Source organism: Akebia trifoliata, chromosome 7 (genome assembly GCF_017979445.1).
Source record: "Akebia trifoliata isolate Shusen 1 chromosome 7, ASM1797944v1, whole genome shotgun sequence".
Classification (NCBI taxonomy): Eukaryota; Viridiplantae; Streptophyta; class Magnoliopsida; order Ranunculales; family Lardizabalaceae; genus Akebia; species Akebia trifoliata.
This window is the reverse complement of record NC_141381.1, coordinates 33556039-33580494: the sequence shown is the minus strand read 5'-3', so window position 1 is coordinate 33580494 and position 24456 is coordinate 33556039. Positions and strand designations below refer to the sequence as shown.

The window sequence follows — 24456 nt, the reverse complement described above, 5'->3', positions numbered from 1 at the left end:
CATATTACGCACCGTACTACTTTTCAGTTTGCAAACAGTACTAGGGGTGTCAATGGGTCAATTCCGATTCGATTCTGAAGGAACTTAGAATCGTAATTATTATATTAGTTTGATTTCAGTTCTTATCAGTTTTGAGTCCGGTTCTAAAATATTTGGAACCAGAACCGCAAAAAATCATGGGGATCCATTGGTTCGGTGCTCAAGAATCAAAGATAAAAAATATATTTCAAATCATTATAAAGAAAAAAAATCATTTTCAAAAAATTAACATATTATCAACAAAATTGTTAATTTAGTTATAATTTATTATACTTGAGATAAAAATTAATTATTTTTTTTTAAATAAAAATTTATCTTTATTAAAAGTAATTTTTTTTGAAAGAGTAATTCATTTTAAGTTTCAATCGATAATTTATACGAAAAATTGAAGAATTTTATATAATATGTATTTATTTTTTAAATAAAAAATATCTTACATTATTTATTGTATGAAAGAAATGACAAAATAAATCAATTTAAGATACCTGCGAGTATCCACTGGATAGAACCTAACGGTTCTGATATCTGTCGGTTCGATTTCATTTTAGACTTGACTCTAATGGATTCCAATAAAAATGGATCCGGAATCGGGATATTCGGTCTCGATTTCGGTTAAATGGGTACCCATGGACACTCTTCGATAGTAGTTCCAATTTTGTGGGCTAAGATTAAGAAGAATCTCTGATCCTATCATCTCCTAAGTCCTGACACAGTCCTAAGTCTGCTCTGGTGGTGATGGAGATGGCCTTTCGAACTACTGCCACCGCAAGGAATCCTCCACCTCCACATTCCATGTTATCCTGCTCACCCAGAGCTTCTACTCTTCCTAAACCCACTACGCCTAGAGCGCAATTTAGACCCATTTCTCTCTCTTTACCCACCTCAACTTCTCTCTCTCTGTTTGCTCTCGTTACAGCTCCCGAAGACGCCAAGGCCTTCTCCTTCTCTAAAGACCAGATCGTTACATCTCTCACACAAGTAAAAAAAAATTCATACTTTTTATTACACATCAATTCCTTTTAATTTCCTCTCTTACCCACCATTTTTGTTGTTTTTTTTTGTTTGTTTGTTTTGTGGGTTATTAGGTAGAGAGTGCGATTGATCAGGCACAGGAGAAGGGTTCGGGTATTTTGGACTTCTCGCAACGAGCTCTTCAGGGGGTAATTGATGCGCTGAAGCCTGTTGTTGATGCTTCGTTACCCATTTTACAGAAGACAGGAGATCAGGCACTGAAGATCGCTTTACCTGCGATTTCTGAAGCTTCGAAGAAGGCCCAAGAAGCCCTTGAAAGCTCAGGAATTGATACGGAACCTGTTCTCAGTGCTGCTAAGGTTCCCCTCCCTCCCTTTCTCTTCTACTCTTTTCTACACCGTGTTGCGGCGTATGTTAGCTAGTCACTATAATTTTGTTCTAATGTGCGCTGGAGATGCGTTTTTGGGATTGCTGATGTTCATGGGGTTATGGGTGTGAGTGACTCAAATTGGTGCACTTTAGCATTTGACACTGGAATTTACTAAAGTGCACCATAGAAATAGACCCAAAGTCTAGCTGCTATTCTGCACTGGTTAACTGTGTGATTTGCCTTCTTCTAGTTAGACTGAATTTCCCACTTTGCCATTTCACAATCCATGGAGAAAAAAGTTGAATTTTTGACTTTTGATAGTGCTTTTTTCTATAACAGACAGTGGTCAATGCAGCACAACAGACTACTAAAGTAATTGAAGAGGCCAAGCCCATTGCTTCATCAACTGTTGAAACCATCTCCTCGGCAGAACCAGTTGTGATTGTGGGAACAGCCGGAGCAATCGTCCTCACATATCTCCTCTTCCCATCAATCTGGTCAGCAATATCTTATGGCCTCCGTGGTTATAAAGGTATATTAGATAATGTCATTTATGAAATTGTATGTTTTGCTTGGATGCAATTTGTTGGGAAAAAAAAAAGGACATTCGAGGACATTATTCTAAGTGAAGCAAAGTGAGGAGTTCATAGAGTTATTTTTTGAGGATTTTATATTTAGATGGGATTTGATCATGCACAAGTCTAGTTAAGGTTAGCCTTTGTGGGTTCATTGGGGTGGGATCTTTGTCGTGTTGGATCTTTAGTTTGTTGCTCTTATTGTAGGTCACCTTGACTTATTCGGTAGGTTCTGTATTGGTTGTCTTTCTGCTTTTATGAAACATATTATGCTCATAAAAAAATATGTTTGTTTTGAAAAACTTCAAAATATTAATGATGCTGCATAAGATCTCCATATGAAAAACTAATATATGGTGGAAAGTTGATTATTACCAAGGATAAGCTAATGTTTCTTGTTTTAATGTTCAATAGGTGAACTCAGTCCTGCTCAGACCCTTGACATGATATCTTCTCAGAATTACTTCATGATTGATATTCGATCAGAGAAAGACAAGAGCAAAGCTGGTATTCCTCGCCTTCCCTCTAGCGCTAATAACAAGATGATCTCGATCCCGTAAGTAGTGCTGCTTTCTTCAGCTTCTATTTGTTCTACTGTAAATGTTTATTGTTCTTTCAAGAATTTTCATGTCCTTGAAGACCACAATGATTTTGTGGCCTACATTTTGTAGTATCCACCAACCATCGACTTTCCAGTTTTAATTGCTTCATCAGAAATTAAAAAAAAAAAAGAAGGGGGGGGGGGGGGGGGGGCAAATGCCTGGTTACAATAGTATGCAGTGTGACTGAATAATTAGGATCCATGAATATGTGATGCACAAGTACATTATGGGATGCTGGATACAGACTTCTATATCATTTGAGGGCATTGAAGTGTTTCCATTTGGACATTATAGCTATCCCTTGCTTCTTTTGATAATGCAGTTTGGAAGAACTCCCAAGCAAAATAAGAAACGTTGTCAGAAACACAAAGAAAGTTGAAGCTGAAATTGCTGCTCTGAAGATTTCGTATCTCAAGAGGATCAGTAAAGGTTCCAACATCGTAATCATGGACTCGTGAGTTATCCTCCTTCCCTACCTCATTATAACTTAATCTGTAGCTGTTCAAAAGTTGTGAGGATCCTTTGTAAAGATGCCTGTGGGTACTCTTATGATCGTTTGTAGTCCTTTGTTTTCTGGCCCCCCCTTTAATCTTCAAAAAAAAAAAAAAGTTGTAACTCTTTTTTCTCCCCCGCTTTGTTGAGTAGATGTAAACTACCTCTTGCTCTAACTTATTCTGTCAAGAAAACCTGAAAAAAATATTGGTCTCTGTGAAATACTCAGGTACTCGGATACTGCAAAAATAGTTGCAAAGGCCCTTACGAGTCTTGGCTTTAAGAACTGCTGGATCATGGCAGATGGGTTTTCTGGAGGCCGGGGATGGTTACAGAGTCGATTAGGGACAGACTCCTACAATGTTTCTTTTGCAGAGGTGGTGTCACCATCTCGGGTCATTCCTGCTTCCATCAGACGTTTTGGTACCATCGGCTCAAAATCAAAATCACTTCAATCGAGTCAAAAGTTTCTTCCTGGAAGCACTGAATGATTACTTCTTTTTTCTTTCATTTTTATGTAAAAGAATAGTGCTCTGAATATGCACTCTTGATAGATTGGAGTTTTTCACCATCATCTCTTGTAATTCTTTGTGGAACATGAACCAAGTGATCTTCTAATTATACTATATTTCATGAGTGTATTTCTCAGTTTGTTTGGATGCACAGTATGGTGATCAAACCCATATTTTGTCTTGTCAAAATCATTATATGCCTTGTCCTAACTACTTTGGGTCAGCTATCCGAGTTCAGTTTCTCCATCAAATTCTATATAATGATTTATCTTGTTGAGAGCTTGTCTTTCTCTTCGTATTACCTCGATCTATACCATTTTTCATCTTCTCGTCCTTTCAACCCATTCAAAAGTGCTCTTCAATGATGTTGTTCTTCCTTGATCATACTCAAACCATCTAAACCAACTCTTCTTTATTTATTCCTTGTTGAGGCTATCCTTGGATTTCCTTCATCTCTGATTTTTCTTAGTCTTTCCCCTCATACATTTGAACATTTTCATCCCTGTTTGAGTCATTTTATGGATCATATATAGGTATTCTTTGTCTTTAAAGAAATCGGTATAAAGAGTCTTATTGTTGTACCCTGTTATTATATTACTTGATTTCTACTCAAAATCATTATTAAGATCCATCAATGTGCGTGGAATATACAACCTATGGCTTCATAAATAACGAGTTTTCTTAACTTTCTTCGGCTAGATCACAAGCTATCAATTCAAATTGGTTCATATAAGTTTGTGGAGTGTAGAATAATGACATTCAATCAAGTGCTAACATTTTAATTTCTAGATTTCATAAAAAAACTCATACCCAAAAGAAAAAAGGTTTAAAAAAAAAAAAAAAAAAAAATCCTTTTTAAACTTTATTGAAATTATTGTACTATCAAATTTAAGGGTGAAAATTAATTTTTTTTCAAAATTTTTAGAATTTTGTCTTTTATCATCTTGTGGCATTTGATGTGATTAAGACTTAAGATGCACTCGAACGTTTGTTAGGTAACAAATTAAATGCATCAGTTAGGATTTTATGGCGTGATCCCCACTCAAGTTAGGTGGGTAACAAACTTGATATCAAGTAAGGAATGCCGGGTAACAAACTTCACACAAAACAAGGTTCCTTTGACCTCGTCAGACTTCCAGAAGATAAAAATGCAAGTGCCGGGAAAATCACTGGTGTATTTAATGCATCTTAACGTGCGCACTTAGCGCACAAGTTAATAGTAGGCACTACAATTGTAGAATATTCCCATATGAGGAAATTTGTCTGAGTTGTGATAGGCTGACTATATTCGACACTGCACCGACGTCGTAGTGCACAGAAAACCATAGATTTCTTTCCTTTAGATACAAGAAAGAAAACTAAGGTTGGCTGCACGCTACCACGTCAGCGAAGTGTTGAACGCAGTGTGAAATAGGAGTCAGTTCAGCATTTTCCGATTTTATCTGATCTGTACGGGAAACAAGATTTCGCTTGTAGATCGAGTTTGGCGGCGTTCTCAGTAGAGTTCGTAAGCCTATAAGAGCGCGCGCGCTCTCTCTCTCGCTCACGCTTTCTCTGTGTGTGTGTAAATCGATGATGGCTGCTTACAAATCCCTTGATAAAATAACGGTCTCAGATATTGCAGAACTTGGGATATCGTCCGCTGTGGCAGAAGAACTACACAGAGATCTTACCGAGGTCCTCCGTAATTACGGAAGCACCACCCCAGAAACATGGAAGAACATCTCCAATCGACTCCTAAACCCTAATCTTCCTTTCTCATTCCATCAAATGATGTACTACGGATGCTACAAGGATTTCGGCTCCGATCCTCCTGCTTGGTTCCCCCATCCGTATGTTAATAGTTTCTCCATAAAAATCCCTAATTTGTTTAAATTTCTCTGCTAAACTCATCTTAATTTAAGCTTTTCTTTCGATCTTAATGGTTTGTTTCGGAATAATTAAATTGGTTACCGCATCATCCCTATTCCGCCTCCCTGCATTCAAATCGCTGATTGTACCATCAAATGGTAACTGGAAAAGATGACAAAGGTTTAAAATTTCTAAAAAACTAAAAAAAACTTCTTAATAGGGAGAGATCAAGGTTAAATATTTTTTTTTGGAAGCAATGTTTCGGTTAAGTATAAAAGCTGCAACGGTCTCGAACAGAAGAAAACACTCCAATATATTTTGAAGCATTCAATATTTCATTTTGGTTTAAAATCATCATTTTTATTTTTATGTTTAATTTGATCAATTTCTGCTCTTTTTTTTTAAAATATACTTTTTAATGATGAAACTGAATTAAGCTTGATAATGTATTGTATCGTTATATTATTTTTCTTTACATATGCCGAATTGTTAACCATGATATGAGAAAAATAAATACAATTGTGGAAGCATTTGTAACGGCACATTTTCATTTGTCATTGAAAATTGGAATGATGATGGGAAAAACATTTCTGCATGGTAGATGTAGCTTTCTTCTCTGTGAAGATGAGGTTTACCTTGTTACATGGGTGTTGACGTGACCAATCCAAAATATCCCATATGATAGGCAACTTCTCAATTTGCCTTGTGGACAACCCTCTTGCCCATACCGCTTCCTCCCTTTCAATGGCAGCCATTTATATCTTTTTCAACTTTTTACATAGAAAACCAAAGGTAAAAGAAACTTGCCTCTTTTTTATACATGGTGGATAGTTAGGCTGTTGACACACAGAGAGAGGATGAGGCTGCAAAACATGTGAACCCTTGTGGCCTTGCCACCTTAGCTGTCACAAATTTCTTTGCTGACTGAACAAAATCTACCCCATGTAAAATATGAATAAACTTCAATTTTTTTATTATTTAATTTATATGCAGTTAACTTTTTCCTAATTACATCAAACATGTCATCAGTTTTGATTTTTCATGCATTTTTTTTTTCTTTCCCTATTGTTTTTATCCTGGCCTCGTATTTTTCTAACTCTTATTACTCGTTGATGTATCTAAGCACAGAGAGAATGCCAACTCAACAAATGTCGGCCAGATATTAAATAGGCGTGGCAGAGAGTTCCTCTGCTCTAGATACAAGGATCCCATATCAAGTTTCTTTGATTTTCAGGAGTTCTCTACCTCCAACCCTGAGGTATTACCACTAATTACCTTAGAGTTTCTTTCATCTGAACATCCAATTTTGGTTTTCTTTTCATTTGACAAGTCATTACATCAGTTTTTTTTTCTTGCCCCTCATTTTTCTTTATTAGGTTTATTGGAAAATGGTACTGGATGAAATGAATATATCATTTTCAGTACCTCCTTCATGTATTTTACGTGAGCATTCCTCTCAAGAAGACTACTTGTCTTACCCTGGAGGTCAATGGTTACCAGGAGCATTTCTGAATTCAGCTGGAAATTGCTTGAGTTTGAATTCTAAGAGAGGCATGGATGATATAATGATAATATGGAGGGATGAAGGAGAAGATGATTTGCCCGTGAATTATGTAACGCTTAAGGAACTGCGTGAGCAGGTTTGGTATGTTATATTGTAATCCACAAAGCATATTATATCAGTTAAACTTATTTATTGGAAAACACTAGTGGGTTGAGCCTCTCCATCAAACAGATGGTTGAGATGTTAGGAATTCCTTAGAAAAGTTGTACAAATCCCTAGCAGGACAGCCACAAATCTCTAGGAAAATCTGTGTTTTTCCTCTTATCTCAACCTTATTTTTAATGGAGAGCCTCAACCTTGGGTTAAGGCTAGAAATGTCCTTATTTATTTTGGTTTATATTAATACTTCTAGTGTCAGTGGTTCGTCATATTTGATATGTTTTAATTGGTGGTTCATCAGATATTTGCACATGTGTGTGCATTTGGAGACACACCTTTGATAATGTAGTGTTTTAAATACGACTTTTTATGCTACCATATAGCTAACATATTGTATTGTTCATCATCATCATCATCATGAGCCTTGTCCTGAAAAAAATTGAGGTCGTCTAACAAAGTGTGGGGTTCTTGTATATCAGTAGTAGTATATTGTTCACATTGTTTTAGCTTGAAATGGTTTCATCCTTGTCAAAAATTTTGAAAGCTCAGTGAAAACAATATATTTTGTTTAATGCTTCCTTTCAGGCACTCATTGTAATTGAGTCATAATATATAGCTTATTGGTATGTTGATTAATGCCACCGCTGAGGTATGATTATGAATGCAATTTTATGGCTGTATGCTGAATATGTTATAACATGCAATTCTATTGCCATTATATTTGCAGGTTAGTTGCGTATGCACTTGAAACACTTGGCCTGGCCAAAGGATCTGCAGTGGCAATAGATATGCCAATGAATGTCACTGCTGTGGTTATCTACCTAGCAATTGTTGTGGCGGGTTACGTAGTTGTGTCAATTGCCGATAGTTTTGCTCCTTGTGAAATACAAATGAGGCTCAATATATCAAATGCAAAAGCAATATTCACCCAGGTTGGTTTTCGTTTTCTTGGAATACTCAACAACTTTACGCTCTCCAGTTTTTTCCAGGATTTGTCTAAAGGAAATCACTTAAACTGTTTGGAAGTTTTCATTGATGTCATATTAAGGTCCATGGGCCTAACTCAACCTCAAAATCATGGTCATAAGGTGAGGGTTGCCTTCTCCTTATATACCACACGGATTGGGCTCCTATAGGTGATGTGGAACTATCGTTCTACTTCTAACAATATTGTTATTGCACAGCAAGGCACGTGATGAGGTTTCTATCACTTGGCTCTTTCGTTATGCGTTTTTGTTGAATTGACATATAAATGTTTGTTTGGACTATAGGATGGTGATTACGTTGGGTTTGTTGATTGTTTTTTTCAAAAGCTTATTAGTATAGTTTCATGGTGCGAAAATGGGATTTTTTCCTGCACCAATTCAAGAGGAAGCTAGAGAGTTCTAAAAGGGCTGGATAGATAATTGTTGAATATATAGAGAAATTCTTCCTATACCATAGTAGTTGTATATAATCTTGAATATCATGAGAATGTTCTAGAGTAGTTCTAGGATGATTTCAGATGTGCATTAGGAAGATTATGAAGAATAAGATTTAGGATATAGGTATGCTGAGCATGTTGAAGTATATATGTACTATGGACTGGAGTGAGCAATATTTTCCTTCTTTGACTATAAGATTTAGGATCTTGTCATCTTTCCCACTGGTTACTATTCAGTTTCACGTGCACTTGTGCTTCTCTCTTTTTTTATGGACTCAGAATATCCTACCATTCTTTTACCGACTTTTTTTTATATATTATATTTATACTTTTCTAGAGTAAAATACATGGATGCTAAGCATTTCCTTCTTTCAAAAAATTGTGTTAGGATTTTATTGTTCGTGGCGACAAAAATCTACCCTTGTATAGGTGATGTTCTTATTCTTATTAATGTGTACAAAAAATTATTCTGTTATTACTTCTGTCGATTGACAATTATCTCACAGCATAGCTTGGTTATTGCAGTAGAGTCATTGATGCTGAATCTCCATTGGCAATTGTTATTCCTAGTAGAAGCTCTAGCTTCTCCATGATATTGCGGGATGGTGATATATCTTGGTCAGCTTTCCTAGACAGAGTCAAACATTCTAGGTATTCACTTATATGTGTGTTTGCTTTCTCTTTCTCCATTTGCATCTATGGATATGTTCACACGTTATTTGCTTGGAATTATCCATCGCATTACATAATTTTTCCTTCACACTTTATTTTATTATTAACACTCAACAGCTTGACTACACACAGTTTGAATTATCCATCATCTCACACAATTTGGCTTTCACACTTTATTTTGCAATTAACGCTCAACAGCATGATTACACAGTTTGAGAGACTGCTGTTTAAAGGATAAGACATGAAAAAATTAAGAGAATCAAGATAGGAAATAGGACTCATGAAAAACTAGTTGCAAACATTTGCGGGGGTTAATTACCCAGTAACTTTATATAATATATCGTTGTGCCAAAACCAAAGGTAGAACAATGCTACTTTATGCGAGACTTACTTTATGAGGCCACAACTAAAACAGGAGTTCATTATCCCAAAAAATTTGGGTCAGCTGAATGAGTGTCGTTCCTCCATTCAGCTTTATCTAAAGCCATGTCTCTTGTTGTCTTTTCTATCAGCAATTTCATATGAATTTTTCTATAATTTTGGTACTTCTCCAAAGCTTGGATTCATCTTCCTTGTCTTATATAACGGAAAAGAAGAGCTACTAAGTATCTACTAATAATAAATAAAAAGAAGGATGGCTGCATGAATAAATTCTGGCTCCTCTCAAGGTTGGGGTGCTAATAAATGAGTTGAGTATATGATGGGCAATTTTTCACTTAATTGGTTCAAGAGTACAATATTCCAAGTGCACCTCCAGTTAGTTGACTAAAATTTATGACAAGGTTATCAAACATGTTTTAATAGTTTTTCAAAGTTAGACAATGGAGAGAACGAATAAATAATAAACTATTATCAAATAGAATGATTATTATAACAGAATACTATAGCCAAAGATTATCCTGTTGCTATTCCTGTTTCTCACTAAGTAGCAAGTATTAGCCTTGACATCATCGAATTGCAGCCAACCTAATTGCCAATCTTCCATGTCAAAATTGCAGGGGAGATGTTTTCACTGAAGTTGAACAACCCATAGAAGCATTCACTAACATTCTTTTCTCATCTGGAACTACGGGTAATTTACAACAAATTACCATCAACTTCTCAAAGCTTGAGTATTATGTTGCATACTTTATATAAGTTGTTTTATGATAATAATTTAGGAAATTAGTCCAAAGTTATTGATTTATTTATTTTGATAATGTTTGTCTATCAAAACTCAGCAGTTGCATATGCATGTTTAGAATTTTCTGCTGGTTCAGAGTTTTTCGGTGGAACATTCCAGTTTTAGCCAAAAACCGAATTAAACATTGACCCAAAAGATTGAATGGAATGTTTTGGGTGATACCATTTCGGTTTTTGTCTTGACCGAAACATTGCCCTGGAATGAGATTTTATACCTTGACCATATGGACCCTGTGGTTCTGAACTTCAGGTTCTTGCAACATTGGCTGCAAATGCATTAGCCAGCCACACACTGATCAATGAAAGTACTTAACCATTTCTAAAGCAGATTGATTAATAATAGGAGAACCAAAAGCAATTCCATGGACACATGCGACTCCTCTAAAGGCTGCTGCTGATGCGTGGTGCCACATGGATATTCGTAAAGGTGATATTGTTGCTTGGCCCACTAATCTTGGCTGGATGATGGGCCCTTGGCTAGTTTATGCTTCTCTATTGAATGGGGCTTCCATGGCTCTGTATAATGGATCTCCACTTGGTTCTGGATTTGCGAAGTTTGTACAGGTATCAACTTCTTTTCATATTTTTGACAAACTCATTTCTGGTCTTTTATTTGTCCATGTCTCATAGCCATTTCCTATATCAATAGCTTTTGAAAAAAGTTGAAGAAAACACATCAGCTCCTGGGGCTTTGTCCACTGCTAACTCCTTCACTGTCATAAGGACCTCTTTCCCCCCCTTAATAGGTCTTTCCATACTTTGTTTTCCTGTTTTCTTGAGACACGATATCAAATTGAAGCCTGTGGACGGTAACATAAGAATTTCAGAAAAATGTTAGTACATTTCTTCAATACTTGACAAAAAGGTTTTACCAATATATTTCTGTTTTATATTTCCTTGTAGTCCATGTTTCGGAAATATGTTGTAGCCTTGTAGGAAACTCTAAAACATGGAAATTCAAAACCATGAGTCACAAACAAAATCAGACACAAAGAAAGTTGTTATTGAGTTATATCATCATTATCACCATACTTGAGTATTATTAATATTTTTTTCTTGATGGGGTGAATTGCTATTGGAAGATAAATCAGTCTTAACAGTTTTTGGAGATCTTTTGACAGACAAGTCTCCTAGACCATGTTAATCATATTGAAATAGGTGATTTGGGGATATAAATGAACATACCTTTATCTTTATTTGTTAAAATGGATGGTAACATAAAAAAGTTTTTTTGTTTATGCAATTGCTACTTATACGTAATGCCCACTCATTTGAGTACATTTGCTAATATTGACTAAAGCTCAAGCAGGAAAAATTGGCAGCACACATCTATAATGGTCACAACATGCACATCTTTTGTATGTCAATTTTCTGTTTCTATATCACTATTGCCAAAACACATGCTTAAAATTGACGGGCTAACTTGACCCGTATTCATTTATAACTCTAGGAACATGTTAAATGCTTTAATCTCTGACACTATAATTAATTAAATTCTTTTAATTCCTCCTGAAATTTGCCTAGGATGCTAAAGTTACGATGCTTGGTGTGGTTCCAAGTATTGTTCGGGCATGGAAAAATTCAAATTGCACGGTTGGGTATGATTGGTCTGCAATCCGGTAAGTCAGGTTCTAGGTGGTAATTTTCTGCTACTTTGTTAATGGGGAATGATATTACCACACCATTATGTTATGAATAAACACCATAAGTGTTTTTATTATAAAATCACACGATATAATAAAATCAGTTATGGTGTATATTCGTGATATAATGATGTGGTAATATCACATCCTTTGTTATCCAAGCACTAGTGGTGATACAAGTACATATTTGTACGCATCAGCTGTGACTTATCCCAGGTGTTAGAGTTGGAAACAAGAATTCATTTGTCCATTCTATGTCTTGTGCGTTGATATACATATAAAAATACAAGAATACTCATATACTTGTGTACATTAATTTTTTTATGTGCATGCTTTAAATGGAATGCATGAGAACAATGTAATTGGTTCCAATTATTTATTGATTGATGCTATGTCCATTTGATTGAATCTGGTAGATGCTTCAGCTCCTCGGGTGAGGCATCTAGTGTTGATGAATACCTATGGCTGATGGGGAGAGCTCACTACAAGCCTGTCATTGAGTATTGTGGTGGAACCGAGATTGGTGGTGGATTTGTTTCTGGGTCACTCCTGCAGGTTCAATCGTTATCTGCATTCAGTACACCAGCTATGGGTTGCACCCTCTTTATCCTTGGAAGGGATGGACATCCAATTGTAAGAATCATTTGACCTTTATCATCATGTGGTGTAAAATGTGTAGTATGCTACTCTTTCCCGTTCACATTGCATTTGTTGCATGCTTTTGCTTACATAGACTATATTCATTTGGTTCTAAGATGCAACTCTCTTTCATATTGGGGATTATCACTGATGTATTGAACAAATACTGCATGAGGCCATTTCACCTACTTTCATGATTGAGCTAAACATCATCCACTCCTATTCTTCATCTCCTTTCATCATTGGCATTCTTTATGAACTAAAATTTCCAATATGCGGGAACAATTCCGCCTATACCATACTTGATTGATATTCATTTTCCATGTGATCACCATTTTCCTATTCTCAGCTTCAATCTTGCTTATACAACTGGTACAGTTTGTCAAAAAGGTGTCCTGAGTATGGTGGCAATCATGGGGTATTTCTTCTACGTAAGTGGAAAAACATCTGAAAACAATCACTTCACCTATGAAACTAGGCACATTATTTAATATATATAAACATGATGTACATGTTGACACTTGTAAACACTGTTTTCACGAGAATCCTTAAGTTATCTTTGTAGAAACACTTTTTGAGACAAAATCTTGAGTCATCACTTTTCTGGCTCTGGCTATTACTATATTTATGAATCTTAATTTATTTTTCTTCATAGTAGATTTTTGTTTAATGTAATATGTTGATATGAGCTGAATTTATATCCTTCAGTATTTTCTATTTAATAGAGAAGTTTTGTTAGGTTGCATTAGGTACTGAAGAATATATTTTCCGTGTTGAATAGTCTGCAACAAATGGTTCTGCAAATATTTTCGACATATTTACTGCCTGCTCTTCATTCTCAGCCAGAAGGTCTACCCGGGATCGGTGAGCTGGCCCTTGCTCCTACCATGTTTGGAGCTTCAAATACATTACTGAATGCTGATCACTACAACATCTACTTCAGGGGCATGCCCATTTGGAATGGGAAGGTACAATGCAAGGCAATCTTTTTTCCTACTCTATACTGAATGAGGTTTCTTTCTTTAGCCTTTGTTTGCTTTTTCTCATGCAGGTTCTCAGGAGGCATGGAGACGAGTTTGAGCGCACTTCTAGAGGATACTATCGGGCACATGGTCGTGCAGATGATACCATGAATCTTGGGGGTATCAAGGTTTGCATTTATTTTTTTACGATTTTACTTTTATATGTACTTGAAACATTCGTAGATAAGATAACTTTATTTATTTTATTTAATCCTGCAGGTAAGTTCCATTGAGATTGAGCGGATCTGCAATGGAGTTGACGATGCTGTCCTTGAAACAGCGGCCATTGGGGTGCCACCTTCGGGTGGTGGACCCGAACAGTTGGTTATTGCTGTGGTTTTCAAGGAATCAAGTAACTTGGCACCAAACTTGGATCAATTAAAGATGTCATTCAATTCCTTGCTGCAGAAGAAACTGAATCCTTTGTTCAAGGTATTGATTTTTTGCTGTGAGAGAAGTTGCATTTATACTGAACCTCTTGATGCCCAAAAAGATTCTGTATTCTGAGTTGTAACTTTAGATTCTGATTGAGTGTAGGTTTCGTATGTGGTGACCATTTCTTCTCTTCCAAGGACAGCGTCAAATAAGGTCATGAGAAGGGTTCTGAGGCAGCAATTAGCTCAAGTTAACCAAGGTGCTAAGTTATGATACTAGTACTTTTACATATTAGTAGCTTTGAAGACAGTCTTGAAGGCCTTTCTGTAACCAAAGTACTTGTTGACTTGAAATTAGAAAAAATAATGGCACCCGACAAGGCGACTTGTCTCATAGAACATGTGCATGTGCACCTGAGATAATAATGTAATCAAATTCATCGATCTGGAAGAGGCTGGTTTGTGTGGTGCTATTTGGATCTGATACCCTTGTAGTTGGTGTATTGTCATCGTTTGAAATTTTCATCGGGTAGACACCAGATACCCCCACCCCAACATGTCAAAAAAGGAAACAGTAGAAATTCAACTTCTGATCACTCACAAGTCACGATTGCTTTGATACCTTGAAAGAATACTAATGGAACTCACCTAAAAAGACTTGGACAATCAAATCCCTTAACAAATTTTATTGAACTATTCACATCAAAACGTTTTCCAACCTTTCACCACCAAATATATATCAGAAACAAATTACAAAGAAAGAAAAAAAAAGATACAAAATATCAAAGAAAAGCATTATCTCATTCTCATCTTCCTATCACTTGTGTGAAGCCTCCCACCAAATGATCTCCCACCCTCCATTTTCAACATCTCAAGCAAGAAATCATTCCAAGTATCAATGGGCCCGGGCAAGCACCAATGTACACAGTCATTATTCAACGTTACATTCTCATGAGGCCAGTGCCCATAACTGCTGGGGTGCCCATCTGGTCTCAACAACATAGCTTCAGTTGTATCAAGCAATCTAAACTTCAACCCTCTTTTCAATCCTTCCCTCTCTGCAACACTAAATTCCTCCATTTGAATCATATAAAACTCTAGATCAATGCCATCTAAATGGGTTTCATAGCTCTTAAACGGCTTCTTCCTCACACAATTCCCTCCATTGTTCCATAAACCATTCTCAAAATGTGAAGGAGCAAATGTCCTTAGAAATGTTATACCTTCAAAGTTCTCTAAGCTGTTGATTGCTTTGAAGGCAGTCTTGAAGGCCTTTCTATAACCATAGTACATGGTGAGGTCTGTGACATTTGGTTCAAGGCAGTAATGGCATCCCATGAGGTGACCGTTCTCATAGAACATGGACGGGCGCATGAACCAGTGTCCACCTGAGATGATTATGTAATCGAAGTCATTGATCTGGGTTGTCCATTCTTTATCAAATTCATCGAGATAGAGATTGAAGAGGCCGGTTTGCATGGGACCATTGGAGTCCGCTTCCCTTGCTTTTACTAAATATGGTGTCCAAAAATTAGCAATGGTGAAGTTGTAGTTGGTGTATCTCCATCGTTTGGATTTTTCATCTGAAGTGTATGAAACATCCACTGGATACTCGACCTAAACATATTAAAGAAAATGACTAAATGAACTTAATTAAGAAATTAAATCCAATAATTCAATAAATAAAAATTCAATTTGCGATCACTGGAGATGACTCTTATGCCATGAAGGAAAACTAACTGATAATTGGATACAAATAAATCAGATAAGTGTATTTAGACTTTAGATCTAAAACAACTATATATTTTGACGAAATTACTGAACCAGCTACGTTTTTAACATTTATGAAATTGACATTTTTCTTCTTTTTATTTTTTTTATTTTTTTTATTTAACAAAACAATTGTCAAATGTGTAGTCGTTTTGATATTGATGAACTTACCTTTATACCCAATTTTGTATATATTTTTTTATTATAAAAATAATAATAATAAATTGGGTACAGTATACAGATGTTTTTGTAAATATTTAAAAAAAAGGTGGGGCTGTTTAAGAATTTTTTGCAAAATACTCCTCCCTTAAAACATCAATTAATATAAGTGAAGCATGACTTGGTAAATGCATACGGTAACCAGTGAAACAACATAAATTGCTATATAATACGAATTAAAATTATTTAAAAAAATCGACTAAAGAAAAAAAGAGGAAAATCGACCTTGTAAAGATCTTATGAAAAAGAAAAAAAAAGAAGGAAATATTGTTTTTCTATTGCAAATGGACTCTATTTGATCTTCTGACTTAACTCAAACAATAACTACTAATGAAGTCAATAGCCGAGTGAACTCAAAATCCAACTGAGTCAAATCGATGTCTCATACTTCCCATACAAGTCTTATATGTAGATAAACATGCATAGTAAGTCACTCCTTCAAATTTTTATTTCTTTTAAAAAAATTTATATGTAGAGCTAGCGTTCCGCCACCTGAATCCTGATTGCAAAACACGAACGAAGACAGTAGTTTATAAAGTAGTAGGTGTTTAGCTAATTAATTAGCATTTCTCCTCCAACACCACAAAACTATGATAGAAGTAAGCAAATATTTACATAGATTACTTTCAAGCATAGAGTTGAATCTCAAGTACGATTTTTAAAATTAAGCTGACAACATATTTAGAGAGATTCTATTGCCACACATGACACCACCCTTTACTTTAAGTGCTCCAATTCATATGATATCAGTAAAGAATTAACACACATCTTGGAGTGCTCTGTATTATTATTTCTTTTAACATATGATGCTGATGATTGGTTTTCTTTGTCTTATTTTTTTCATTAGAAATATATTTAAAAAAAAGACATTGATCTTGACCAACTATCTTCTCTTTAATATTTCCAACTTTCATTTTCATTAGGTAAAGTGGTTGATCCACTGGTTTGACTGAAACCAATCAAGCTAACCCTTAGGCAAGATAAATCCAACCCATTGTATTTATCGATCCCAAATTTTAAATAAAATACAATATACTATTATAAATTTTCTTATATACAATCAATTTCAATGGGATCCAAACATGATTGACCAGATTTTGCAATCCTAAGTAGAGCAGAACTTGCATATGGATCCATTGACATTGATAGATTTAAATGAAACATGCCCTTTCAGGAGATTGAACTATCAACCTCCTACTTAGATCAGATTATTAGCATATTCTATTATGTTTGTATCTTCAAATGTGATTTGATGTACATATTGTACACCTTGATACAATATAATTTTATACTCTAATACGGGAAAACACATACAAACCATGTATCTGAACTATGATATATATATATAGGGTCCCGTTCGCCACCCTTAGTTTTACCACACACTTTAACAAACACGTTTTGTCTTACATGGGTTAGAAGTTTCGGAATGAGCTGATTTTTGGTGAGGATGATCTCTATGGTGAGGAGATCATCCTCACCAAAAATCAGCTCATTCCAAAACTTCTAACCCCATCAAAATTGATTTACAAAAAATGGACGGTCCACGATTTTTCAACGTGTAAACATGGGGCTAAACATTTCGGAATGGGCTGATTTTTGGGGAGGATGATCTTCTAATCATAGAGATCATCCTCACCAAAAATCAGCTCATTCCAAAACTTCTAACCCATGTAGGACAAAAAACGTTTGTTAAAGTGTGTGGTAAAACTTAGGGTGCTGAACATTTCCCATATATATATATATATATATATTAATTTCAAATAAATATAATGGGCATATAGCATCATGTGTGTCATGTTATTCCACATGACATCACGAGTAATGTTGCCACTGAAAATCTTTCAGATACCCCCTTAATATTGACATGTGGTCTGATGTGATACTTTACATCCCATGATGTTTTAGCCTACGTTACGTCGTATTAATAAAATTCCAATTTCTTTTCAAGTAACAATAAAGAGTAAGAGATGAGAAATCAGTAATCTTCATGATTGTGATAGAAGAGGTGAGACGTCATATCGCTTACCTTAATTTTGACTGTAGGGTTATGGTTACTTTATTTGATTAAATCCACAGCCTTCTATAATTAATAACTTAACTTTTGGAAACTTTTTTTTCTTGGTCGCCAATCCATGCTTTTCTTCTACGTTTTAATTAGATCAACTCTAACACGGCAATTTCTAAATTTAGAGATGAAACCCTTCGAATCAAATTCCAATTGATTTTCATTTTGAAGATTGATGACTTTGTATTATTGTTCACGATTTCATATATAGAGTCCAGATAGATTTATGAAAGAATTGTGATAATCTAACTACCCCACATGGCACACTCAATCGACTCTTTTGACGTTACAAGTTTGGGAGTCGTAGATTTGTATGCCTCGGGATACAAAACTGAATTTTTCCATAAAAAATGTATCCCGAGGGAATTGTATATCCCGAAACGTACAAATCTACCGTTTCCAAACTTGTCACATCAAGAGAGTTGATTGAGTGTGTTGTGGGATAGTTAGATAATCACGACTCTTTATGAAATCCTTGTATCTCTTTTTTTCATAAATGCCGTTTCTACCTTTCTTCTTTCAGATTTCCTCTTTTTACATAGACATGAATAGTAGGGTTGCAACTTGGTCGGGTTGGAGGGTAACCCAGCCTTAACACAAGTAGCAAAATCCTCAACCCGACCATCGGGCCTAAGCTCACAAACTTGAGCTTGGTCTTTTAAAATCGAGTTAAAATTATTCAAGGATCTTCAATCAGATTGAGTTCAGGCCAGCCCGGCCAGGTTGCAGCCCTAGTGAGATTTTCATCAAAGCTTTAAACCAAATTTTGGGTTTGGGTTTGAATGATTCAATTTTATCCAAGTCACCTATTGTATTAATTAATCAAGTGTGAATGTATGATAAAAAAAGAAGATCAAGATTAATATTAGGAGAGATGGGAGTAGGTTTACCCTGGACAAGAGGCATATCAAGGACTGCATTTGGTTTCTACCCACAGAGTCCCCCACAAATGCCATGGACTTTCCTCTAAGTAGCTCCAAGAATTGAGATGGGTTGAAGATAGGTAGCTCACAATCATCTGGCTTCCACCTCCATTTCATGAACTCAGTATCGGGCCTCCCATACTTCATGCAGTTTTGATGATCATGTATTGCCCAACAAGTTGTATTTATGTAATATGGTGCTTCGAGATTTGGAACCCATTCACCAGTAAAAATGTTACACTTACTTGATCTGACTGTCATTGAATCTTCCTTAACAACATAAGAAGATGAGGAAGACAGAGAAGAAGAACCTTTCGATAGTAGTGTAGAAGGGTAATATAGAGGAATGATGGTGAGAATAATTAAGGTTAAGGTTAGTAGAATAACTGTTTTATGCGTGTTTTGTAAAGCTTGGTTCTTCCCAAAGGGAAGTTCAATGGGATGAAGCTTCATTGAAGATATCTAAAGAGGGAGAAGGGATTAGTAGTAGTAGTAGTAGAAACATCAAGAAACTCAACCTATGCTTATATAAGGTTTTTAGTTTGAGTAGGACACCATGCCCAACTATTTTCAGTTTTTCATAAAGCAACTCAACCAGGCCCTTGGAGTTGTAAATATTGTTATATGGCCCTTGACTTACTCAAATGACCAAATGCCCACTCCTTTTTGTTATTATGAGGCTAAATTAAGGTTATAAGGTGTTATGGACGCAAGGGTATTATTATAATTTTGTAAAAATTTCAAACTATGCAATTAGTGGGGCTTTTGCAAGATGTTTGCTTCATAGTCCTTATAGCTTTGGGAAGTACATAGAAATCTGACTGAGACATCGTTCCAACAGCTAAAGCTTTTTTGATAGAAGTTATCTGTATATGTTTGGTTTATACTACTTACACAAATAAACCTACAAATAACCAGGTTGTATGCCTGTAAAGTAACAATGGATTTGTACCAAATCTCAGTAATATACATCCTAATTGGAAGATGGACCTTTGTTTTTGTTGTTGAGAAAACCACTTATTCTGTACCTAAACAATAATAATGAAATCCTCTAAAATAAAATAAATTGAATGATGAAAGGATGACAGAATAGGAAATAGGGGCGGGTGTCAATGGACAATGGATACCCCTTTAACTGGAATCAGAATCGAAAACCTTGGTGGTTCTCAACTCCTTTTTATTGGAACAGATTAGAATGGGGATGAAAAAAAATGGAACTGATTGAGAACCAGAATTGATAGAAACTGAAAATCTAGAAAATTTAAAGTTTGACGATTCTAATTAGAGTTCCATTAACTTGATAATCGAAATCGAGAAAATTTTAATGATTTCTACTTCTTTTAAGAATTGAACCGGAATCAACCCATTAACATTTCTTTTAGGAAAAATACATTTTTAGTTATGGACATTTTGATTCGATTTGCTGAGTCTACCATCAGTTGTTAGTGGTTAAAGTTGGTATTGAATGTTTATTTCTTTGTCTGGAAATCCATCATTAGGGGAAATCTATGGGATTGTGTGTTTGGATTGTTTACACTAATTAATTAAGTTGAAATTATATGCATCTATATACTATATTATACAATAAATATGTATGTATGCATGTAAGTCTTTAGGCTGGTATAAGATATTAATCATATCCTCTGGAGCGTACGTCATCGAGTTGGTATAACATGTTAATTGATCATCATTCGCTACATACATAATTATTAGATAACAATAAGGTCTACTTCTGATTCAACTACTCATCAAAATTGGAAGAATGTGAGACAAAAAACTCTGATCATTAGTTGTCATCTAACTGGTACTACTGTAGATGATGGATAGATGATAGTTTTTTCATTTACTTCATTGTTTGTGATCCGATCCTTGGCTTCGTCTTATATATCGTGTGTATTCACACTTTGGAGAGGATGGTGCCCGATGTACGGTATGTGTGATACATGTCACATACATTATATATATTATTTTTCTTCTTATTGGATCTGTTTCCAGCCTTGGTTGGTATGACTATTATGGTGATAGTGATCTCACCACGTACGACAATCCTTGGTGTCCCACAAGAACCATTTTCAGCTCAAGAGACAATTGACTCGGTCGTCCTTGTTATGGCAAATGTGGTGGAATCAAGTTCATGTATTCTCCACGTAACAATAACATACAAGAAAATGAGCGAGAGAGATATATACTCCCTAGCTAGGGATTCCCATGGTAAGCTGCTGATCCCTAGGTTGTGAATGTGAATGTCTGTTTACTGTGTGAGCCTTGAGAACAACTTTATACTAAATGAGCTTGATTTGACTATCAGATCAAAATAAGTTTTATCAATGATTTCTTGTGTTTGCATTTCGGCCGTTTTAGTACTATTTTGGAATAAATTTTTGGTATTATATTAGCAGATTATATACTTTGCAATTGATGTCTAATTAATAAAGTTGGAAGTCTATAGATTTTGATTCGATATCCAAAATTTGTTATATGGGCATCACCAGCAATGGTTCCCGGACAAATTATATATATATATATATATATAGGGTCCCTTTCAGCAACAAACATTTTGACAAACATTTTGGCAAAACATTTTTCAAAACATGGGTTAGAGGTTTTGGAATGGGCTGATTTTTGGTGAGGATGATCTCTACGGTGAGGAGATCATCCTCATAAAAAATCAGCCCATTCCAAAACTTCTAGCCCCATGTTAACAGGTTGAAAAATCGTGGACCGTCCATTTTTTGTAAACCATTTTTGATGGGTTAGAAGTTTTGGAATGGGCTGATTTTTGGTGATGATGATCTATTCCCTGTAGAGATCATCCTCACCAAAAATCAGCCCATTCCAAAACCTGTAACCCATATTTTCAAAAATGTTTTGCCAAAATGTTTGTTGCTGAACATTTCCTATATATATATATATATATATATATATATATTGTATGGGCAGCACCAGCAATGGTTCCCGGACAAATTATATATATATATGGGAATGGATCAAGGGAAATATGAAAAAACATATGTAAAAATAATATAACATTTATAAATTTTTAAAATATAGGTTAGAGGTTTTGGATTGATCTGATTTTTTGTGAGGATGATCTTTATGATGAGAAGATCATCCTAAAAAAATTAGTCCAATCTGAAGCTTCTAACCCCATCAAAAGTGATTTAGAATGTGGACTGTCGATTTTTTACCAATAATTTGTAAATCACTTTTGATGGACTTAAAAGTTTCAGATTGAGATAATTTTTTATGAGGATGATCTTCTCATTATAGAGAACATCCTTAAAAAAAGATCAGCTCAATCCAAAACCTCTAACCCATATTTTGAATAACCATTGTTTTTACATATGTCCCTTGATCGGCCCCTATATATATGTATATCCAATTTCTATGAATTGAAGCATAATTTGAGGTGATTATGTCAAGGCTATACAAGTACTGTTCATTCTTAACAACATGAAGAAATGGTATATAAATTAAAAGTCCTAAGCAATAAGAAAGGTTAGGCTAGCTAGGACTTGGTAACAGTAATTTCAGTTTGATTAAATTACAATAAACCTACTAGGATTTATATAGAGAGAATCCTAAGTAGAGATAAACTCCATCTCTTTAAATCTAATCCTAATCTTCTTTAATATGATAACGTGTGTGTTGTATGTATTACTGATGAACTCTCTTAAATCTTTTCCTTCATTTTTTGAAAAGATCAAAAGGAAGTGGAGTATGTGCATTAAAAGGCTTCTCGAAAATTCACCTCTTACCCATTTAATTGCACAAGGTGAAAGTGTAAGCCTGATTTGAAACTCAAAATTATTTTTGAATATGACAATGGGAGATAATGATGGAGGAAAACAAAGGAAGAGAGGAGAAAGTATGAAGGGAGAGGGAATACATGAGAGGAACTTGAATGAAGTGGATGAAGAAGACTTATGGAGAACGGAATCTAATCAAAAGATGAAGTATAAAAAATGGAAACTGAATGTTTAATTAGCTGAAGAAAATGAATTATATATCGCTCCATCTTAATCAAATGGTGTAGATTGATTTGATTTGATTTGATTTTAATGATCTTAAAACAATAATCAACATAAATATCATTTTCGTTACTTTTGCAAATGAATGATTTTTATATTATTTTAACAAAGGGTTAACAAGTAATATCAATTATTTCATGGCGTAAGACTAAAATGAGGTACCTTGTGTACTGATTCGTAGATGTCAAAAGCTGAAAATAGCAACTACTGTTTTTACAGTTTCAGCATTTGCAGAAAAGCACTTCTAGAGTTGTGTTTTAAACGAGAATGCCATTGTTTTTTAAGTTGTAATAATTAAAATAATTGTAAATATTAAATTAATATATATACCGAAATAAACGAAAAAGCTATTTTCCATAATAGTGATGTTAAATGCACGCTGTTTTTGGCCAACGCCCTTTTCTCTCTCTTGCCCATAGTGAAAAAAAAGCAAATTTTTTTATTTGATCACCTTGTGACATTCAAAAATAAGATCCGATGCAATAGAGTTGTAGAGGATAAAATTATATGAACTTAAAAAAATAATATTTAATAACTATTTTTCATTGTTGAATTTTATTTTTAAATCTGGGTGCTCGATGGCCGTTCATTTTCAACACCTTGGACCAAGTTTGAAAAACAATATTTTTTTACTTTCTTTTCTTTTGAATATGAATATTTTCATGAAATTTAAAAGATTATGTTGTTGGATTATCAATGTGATAATCAATGTGGGCCCAAAGACTTTTTTAAGATTTGAAATTAAAAATAAATAAGTATGTGGGCAATAGGAAAGTGAGAGAAGCTATCTCTATTGTTGATGTCATTGCACCATGATCATTGTAAAAACTTGTTGTATAAATTGCAGAGATTTAGAAATTAAAATATAGACTTGGATAAGTCGAATTCGTTCCACAGGGATAGTTGGGATTTAAAAGTTCACTCGGATTAAAATCAAAACAAAGTTTTAAAATAAATTCTTTAAAACCAAAACAGATTTGTTGCATAAATAAAATGAAAATTAACTTGTAATTGAAATTAAAACAGAAACTAGAGATTGAAGATATAAGAAAAGGGATAGTAGAGAGTTCAATGTAGCCTTTGCAAACCATTTATAATGTAGATTAATTCTAAATCTAACTCAATCCATGTAGCAAGTCATTGCTCATGGATCGGAAAGTGGAGCTGTTTAATCATTAAATGTAACTAAAGATTATTCATGAAAATACTGATTTAATTAAGATTGCTTAACCTATATTTCAATTCTTCACAAAGCATAGTCATTCTTGAACTTATCTAAGTAATGACTATCAAAGCTTAAATCATAAATATAAGCTAAGAGATCTAATCAAAAGAGAATTTACAGAATGATTAACAAGATAAGCAAAAATAATGCATTTAAAACTACATTAAATGGATGGACTTGCTCTAGCATTAT

The 24456-nt window shown here is 34.8% G+C and overlaps 3 protein-coding genes across 3 annotated transcripts; 2 read left to right on the top strand and 1 right to left on the bottom strand.

Moving 5' to 3' along the window:
- Positions 1 to 683: 683 nt before the first annotated feature.
- Positions 684 to 3698, top strand: LOC147399285 (calcium sensing receptor, chloroplastic-like). Its single transcript, XM_086448785.1, has 6 exons — positions 684 to 1017; positions 1125 to 1370; positions 1721 to 1913; positions 2371 to 2512; positions 2881 to 3012; positions 3280 to 3698. Exons 1-6 carry the CDS (start codon positions 775 to 777, stop codon positions 3539 to 3541), a joined length of 1218 nt encoding a protein of 405 aa, XP_086304911.1. The 5' UTR covers positions 684 to 774; the 3' UTR covers positions 3542 to 3698.
- Positions 3699 to 4890: 1192 nt separating this feature from the next.
- Positions 4891 to 14522, top strand: AAE17 (acyl-activating enzyme 17). The gene is made up of 14 exons (XM_086448782.1): positions 4891 to 5394; positions 6542 to 6671; positions 6790 to 7058; positions 7804 to 8008; positions 8888 to 8928; positions 9025 to 9150; positions 10170 to 10243; positions 10697 to 10917; positions 11878 to 11972; positions 12413 to 12629; positions 13478 to 13603; positions 13687 to 13785; positions 13877 to 14089; positions 14195 to 14522. Exons 1-14 carry the CDS (start codon positions 5135 to 5137, stop codon positions 14303 to 14305), a joined length of 2187 nt encoding a protein of 728 aa, XP_086304908.1. The 5' UTR covers positions 4891 to 5134; the 3' UTR covers positions 14306 to 14522.
- A 219-nt stretch (positions 14523 to 14741) lies between these two features.
- LOC147399283 (protein trichome birefringence-like 19) lies at positions 14742 to 19591 on the bottom strand. The gene is made up of 2 exons (XM_086448783.1): positions 18976 to 19591; positions 14742 to 15648 (listed from the first exon to the last, which is right to left on the bottom strand). The coding sequence occupies exons 1-2, from the start codon at positions 19459 to 19461 to the stop codon at positions 14827 to 14829; spliced, it is 1308 nt and encodes a 435-aa protein (XP_086304909.1). The 5' UTR covers positions 19462 to 19591; the 3' UTR covers positions 14742 to 14826.
- Between the last annotated feature and the right edge of the window lie 4865 nt (positions 19592 to 24456).

Excerpts from the sequence above, each read along its gene's own strand:
- LOC147399285 (XM_086448785.1), top strand. The coding sequence starts at position 775 with ATGGAGATGGCCTTTCGAACTACTGCCACCGCAAGGAATCCTCCACCT. Across the intron at positions 1,018-1,124 it reads TCGTTACATCTCTCACACAA|GTAGAGAGTGCGATTGATCA; the intron begins GTAAAAAAAAAT and ends GTGGGTTATTAG. Across the intron at positions 2,513-2,880 it reads AACAAGATGATCTCGATCCC|TTTGGAAGAACTCCCAAGCA; the intron begins GTAAGTAGTGCT and ends TTGATAATGCAG.
- AAE17 (XM_086448782.1), top strand. The coding sequence starts at position 5,135 with ATGATGGCTGCTTACAAATCCCTTGATAAAATAACGGTCTCAGATATT. Across the intron at positions 10,918-11,877 it reads GATTTGCGAAGTTTGTACAG|GATGCTAAAGTTACGATGCT; the intron begins GTATCAACTTCT and ends AAATTTGCCTAG. Across the intron at positions 13,786-13,876 it reads TGAATCTTGGGGGTATCAAG|GTAAGTTCCATTGAGATTGA; the intron begins GTTTGCATTTAT and ends TTAATCCTGCAG.
- LOC147399283 (XM_086448783.1), bottom strand. The coding sequence starts at position 19,461 with ATGAAGCTTCATCCCATTGAACTTCCCTTTGGGAAGAACCAAGCTTTA. Across the intron at positions 15,649-18,975 it reads TGATATGCCTCTTGTCCAGG|GTCGAGTATCCAGTGGATGT; the intron begins GTAAACCTACTC and ends TAATATGTTTAG.